A 5974-nucleotide genomic window follows, 5' to 3' on the forward strand; every position below is an offset into this window, starting at 1 on the left:
TATTTTTCTATTAATTTAACCCATTACACAAATACAACTCAAATTAGCCCATTTACCCGCAAACGGGCTCAAAATTGCCAATTAAACCGGTTTTGGATTTTTGAAATCATAATGTATAACTATATACGTATACAACTCCCTAGATAACATTTTACAATTAAAAAAAAAAAAAACTGTTCTGTTTTGTTTTTCAATTGACAATGGTGGTTTGTCCGAAACATTAGGTGGACACACACTTCATTAGTCTCGGGTTTAGGGGTTTCGTTCTGCGAGTGAGCGAAATATTCGATTTTGCTTTAAACCTTTGTGTTGATTAAGTACGTGGAGAAGATACACAGTTATATTGTGTAATGCATGATTCAAAATAATTAAATGGGCTATACACACTTGGTCACATCTCAAGATTACAAGCTTAAAGTTCACCAAAGGAAGATATAATTAAGCACAAATTTGAGATTATGAGGTGGTCATATAGAAAGAGATATATTTGTATCTCATTCAAATTGAGCCTTCACCTTCAAGAATTCTCAAAATTATTCCCATACAAAGAGGATATCACAGTTTCAACCTTGAAAAGAAACACGAAATAGAATTGACGACAAAGAACTATTAGATCTTCTAAGGCATAGTCTCTTTTAGGCGGGGAGTGGATCATGTGATCCAATAAATACATCACCATAGAGATGCCCGGCTAGACCACCACCAATAAGTGGTCCAAGCCAGTAAATCCAAATTTGTGAGAAGTCTCCACTAGCCACAGCAGGTCCAAAAGATCGAGCAGGGTTCATAGAACCACCACTAAATGGACCAGCAGCTAAGATGTTAGCTCCAACAATGAATCCAATTGCAATAGGTGCAATGGTTCCGAGTGAGCCATTTTTGGGATCAACTGCAGTCGCATAAACTGTGTAAACTAGAGCAAAGGTTATGATAATCTCAAACACCACTCCCTGGATAGAACTCAAGCCATCTGCAACTCCGTGGGTTGGGACAGGCTACCAAATAACAAAACAACCCACATTCAATATTTTAATATAATTAACAAGACAAAACATAACTAACAAATTTCCTAAAGATAAACAATTAGTTTTACCAATCCACCGGTGACAAACTGAAGAAGGAATGAAGCAACAATGGCACCAAGCAATTGGGCAATCCAATAAAACAAGCCGGTTAGAACAGTGATGTTGCCACCAATCGCCAGTCCAAAGGTGACAGCTGGATTCAAATGGCCGCCTGAGATGTTAGCAGCCACTGAGACTCCAACAAATAATGCAAGAGCATGAGCCACAGCAATAGCTACTAATCCAGCAGGGTCTAACGCTGCGTCAGCTGTGAGCTTACCTACAAAGATTCATATTGAAATTCATGTTACAATAGTTTGCATTTGTTGCAGACAAAAACTATATCTAAGATCAACTCATCCATGTCGAACGCCAAAAATAACAAATGTATTATTTAGTACTGGATTGCATAAAATGGGTTACTTAGCATTTAACTTCGTATGCACAACTTTCTTGTATTAAACAAACTAACCATAAGCGATAGCTGATCCAACACCCGCAAACACAAAAAGAAGTGTAGCTATGAATTCTGCCAAATAAGACTTGAGTGAGGTGGCACTAAATGAATCACCCAAATCACCGAATGCCAACTTTACCATTTTTAAGGCTTTTATATGCTTCAAAACGTAAACTTGTGACTTCCTATTCCTTCAACAAAGGTTATATAGTGTCCATTTTGAAAAAGAAAAGCTTACATAAAATAATAGGCATCATTTTATTTCATATAATTATTTTGGAATCAATTTAAATGGAGACTAATGAACTTGATGTATAGACAATATTTGGAGGCATTGGCGCCAACCCACCGGCCTAACAATTGAAATATTTTCTGAATGAGTGGAGACAAGAAACTAATAATTAACAATAATAATATGAATCATTAGAAATAGTTAGTGAAATTAAGAAGAAAATATCAGTTATGAGTTATGGAATAATTAATTAAAAGTGAGCCCCAAATGATTGAAGGAGGGAATCATCTTCATTTAAATATCGAATAAAGTACTACGCGACGGCTAAAAAATAATGTAAAGATATGGTATATAGCATAAGGTATGGACATATTTGACAGACTAAACGTTACTTCATCTATTCCAAAGTGGTTTAACACGAGTTTGATCAAGTAAAAGTGTTCCTTCCGAACTTACACGCAATTATAGATTCTGAGGTAAATTAGATAATACCAGTAATTAGATTCGCGCGCGTTGCTGTACTGGTACATTACAAACATCGAACGGATTAGTTCAAATGCTATGTGATGCATTAACCATATGAAAACGCGCGTCTTGACGAATCCGATTTAACTCAATACCATTGTGATTGGATCAAAATGTAAAGCAATTAAATTTATACTGTACAATCATAACGTATTTATATGTGACCTGACTCATAGATAGGAAATTTACAAAAAATGCATAATCAAGGGTTGAAAATTTACCCCTAGCGCGTCGTGGTCGAAACAAATAGTAACCCGAATTTATACCGTCAAATGAGAACGTATTATATCTAACCCCATTCGATTTCGATTCGAAACTAAATTTACGGAGAAACGTAAACCAACTGGAAACATACACAAAATAAGTACGAAAACGTATTATATTTGACCTGACTTGTTTCCAGAATAATATTACGTTGAAACATAGATCAACTCAAATTTATGCCAACACATAAATAAAAACAACAACGTAAAAAAATTAAATAAAGGAACGAAAATGATAAATTCAAAACTTTAGAAACTCGAGTTGTTCAAAATGATACTTTACAAATTTCTTATACACAACGACAAATTAGTTTTTTTTTTTAAAGAAAATAGCGAAAGAAAAATTAGTTAAATATGTAGATATTAGTTTGGGTTAGGTAACAATTGCAATTTTTCAAAGTTATGGGGTGTAAAATGGAGTAATAGTATAGGGGTTAAATTTTCAAAAGTTAAGGATTTATAAAATATAGTAATAGTGTAGGGGCTAAAACTGTATTTTCTAAAAGTTGAGGATTTATATTTTCGGAGGAATAAAATGGACCATTTGTGTAAAATCCGGAAAAAGGACAATTAATTGCATACACTACACGTCCTTGTCCTCCTCTCTTTGCGGCTGATCATTTGTTCCTTCTTTGATTTAATCCTTTTATGCGAGCCACGACCTTTGTTTCTTATACCGGTTGGGACACGGACAGTAGGAGGTACGTTAGTTACTGGTTGTTGATAACCAGTCAACTTTGAAAACCGGTCAAACTTTGGATCAAGCGGCTTGGTTATACGACTCTGGTTCACTTTTTCTTTAACCTCCTTCATTTGATCCCTGACTAAACGAGTTGATCAAGGTTAGTAATCAAATTGCTAACCAAATACTCCCCTGTATACATGATTTTGCGAGCAATCTGTTTAGCATTGTATTGCTCATCCTTAGCATCGACCTTTACATCAAACGTGGAGTTTAATTCATTCGGAACCATATCTTTTGTCCATCTCCTCATAACATATTTGTTTGGTATTTCTTTAACTCCTAACATCTTGAAAAAGAAATAGATGTGTTTACATAGCAGCCCATACTGTTGGAAACGCAGACAGCTACATTGTGCAATTACATCTTCTTCAAGTCTCTTGAAACACATCTATAGAAAAAAAAGTAAAAAATTAAAATCGCATGTGTATGTGAACAAAATCGCATGTGTAAAAAAATGAGTTTCTTGAAAATAATTTAAATTCGCATGTGTTCGTCAAAATCGCATGTTATAAAACATATTCTGTATTAAATTCGCATGGGTTTGTCAAAAATTGCATGTTTTAAAATATATTATGTATTACCTCTAAAAATCCTTCTCCGTGAGCTTTAAAATCTTTCAACGATATCCTTAATTGGTCACCCTCGATTTTGGTGTCCATTGGCAGACATTCACTAATAGTTCCATATATCTTTGTCTGCTGATCGAAGAATATAGACCTGGTGTATATCTTAGCAGCATCTGCTTTCAAAGTAGTTTTGCTCCAATCATCAGGCTCAGTATATCTTGAAATATGATCATTCTTTCTATGATTGAACCATTGGACATCCATTGAACCGTCAAAATGGTTCATAAACTTTACAAGAGTGAGTTGTGAATTAGCCACCTTGCAAAAAAATGGTTTTCACTCTCTGATCTTGAAGTTGTTCTCATAAGTCCAGACATTGGCTTGTGTCGGTAAAAAGCCGGAATCCACATGGATCTCATTACAGACATATCATCAATCCATTTATTTTGGGTAAGACCAAACTCAATCATTACCAACTTCCACTGTCTCTCAAATACTTTTGGCTCAATGGAATCAGTCCATACAATATCACACATCTTCCTTTTAAACTCCTCATTGTTGCACAACTCGTGTCCAACCTACACCGATAAATGGTTTTCATATCAGCATGTAATGGATATATAGTGTAAAAAATGCTAATGACACACAATATAGCATAATCTACCTTATATGTGTCTGCTGGTGGTAAAAACACCCTCGATAGCCTGTTTCATCGCAGGCTCTTGGTCTGTCACTACAACTATTGGCTGACATCCAAATGAATTTACAAATGAATTTACAAATGAATTGAGAAGCCATTTATAAGAGTCAATGCTCTCCGATGCCAACAACCTAGCTCCAAGGGTTACATTTCGACAATGGTTGTCAATCCCAGTAAACGGAACAAACACCATCTTATACCTGAAATTCAATATAATTCATGATTTAGTAAACGTGCGAAATAGACAGTATAACATGTGAAATAGACAATATAACATGTGAAATATACAGTATAACATGCGATATATTCAACACCTAACTTTCATGTTTATTAACATGTGATATTCCCGGTTTAGAAAATCATATAACATGCGAAAATATTAAAAAACATTAATGTAACACTTACTTGTTTGTTTTGAAAGTAGCATCAAACGATATCACATCCCCGAACTCCATAAAGTTACGCTTGCATAACCCATCGGCCCAGTACAAACCAGTTAACCGTTTATCCTCATCAACAGAATATTCAAAAGAAAAATCAACTAATATTCTTTTTTGTCAGTCAGCCTATTGATCACCATATCAGCGTCATATTCTCCTATATAGCTATTAATTCGAGTTCTAAAGTTTTTGCAATCATCGACCGTGGCACCAACATTCTCAAAACCACCGTATCGTTTCCTCATTATATGAAAAGCTTTGACAGGGCCAAGGTTTAGAGTACGTAGTTCCCATATCATTTCCTCTTGGACTTCTGACAATTTCCTGTAAGCTGGCAGCATATGAATATCGTGTGGACATACAAACTTATGATTATGACCATTAACAAATTTCTTGACTGTATATGATCTACCATCCACCAAGCAAATCATAAGTTGAGCTTTGCACCCAGTTCTAATGGTCCCTCTATTCCTTGATTTGTATGGCTTTTTTGACTTCGAATAAGCATCGTCAATAAACAATGGCTTATGTCCCTCTTTAGAGCAAACAAAATACTTAGTTTTGATTATACCACCGATGTGTACTTCACCACCTTTGCGGGTAGAAAAACCAGCTAACTTAGCATATGTTTGGTAAAACACGTAGGCTTGTTCGAGAGAACTAAATTGCATTCCAACCACAGGTGTAGCTGATGCTTCAACCTCCGGAATATAAAGCCTTTCATCTACATAATTAAATAAAAAGAGATAACACGGCGATTTATTGAACTCATAACATGCGATATATTGAAACTCCAAACTTTCGTCATATGAACGTGAGAATTGTTGGACTCATAACGTGCGAAATTGATATTTTGATAATATGTTTTACACATGCGATTTTTGATATCATAACATGCGAAATCAGCGTTTAGGTTTAACTTCACATGCGAAACGTTAGACTCATAACATGCGAACTTAAACACTTTGCTTTCATATTAATT

General features: G+C 35.0%; 2 protein-coding genes across 2 annotated transcripts; both read right to left on the bottom strand.

Annotated features, from left to right (window-relative positions):
* Positions 1-391: 391 nt before the first annotated feature.
* On the bottom strand, positions 392-1700 carry LOC110916291 (probable aquaporin TIP-type RB7-5A). The gene is made up of 3 exons (XM_022161033.2): positions 1537-1700; positions 1094-1344; positions 392-995 (listed from the first exon to the last, which is right to left on the bottom strand). Exons 1-3 carry the CDS (start codon positions 1661-1663, stop codon positions 636-638), a joined length of 738 nt encoding a protein of 245 aa, XP_022016725.1. The 5' UTR covers positions 1664-1700; the 3' UTR covers positions 392-635.
* A 1665-nt stretch (positions 1701-3365) lies between these two features.
* On the bottom strand, positions 3366-5237 carry LOC110919427 (protein FAR1-RELATED SEQUENCE 5-like). The gene is made up of 6 exons (XM_022163696.1): positions 5130-5237; positions 4958-5061; positions 4632-4752; positions 4326-4430; positions 3868-4170; positions 3366-3674 (listed from the first exon to the last, which is right to left on the bottom strand). The coding sequence occupies exons 1-6, from the start codon at positions 5235-5237 to the stop codon at positions 3366-3368; spliced, it is 1050 nt and encodes a 349-aa protein (XP_022019388.1).
* Between the last annotated feature and the right edge of the window lie 737 nt (positions 5238-5974).

Source organism: Helianthus annuus, chromosome 16 (genome assembly GCF_002127325.2).
Source record: "Helianthus annuus cultivar XRQ/B chromosome 16, HanXRQr2.0-SUNRISE, whole genome shotgun sequence".
Lineage (NCBI taxonomy): Eukaryota > Viridiplantae > Streptophyta > Magnoliopsida > Asterales > Asteraceae > Helianthus > Helianthus annuus.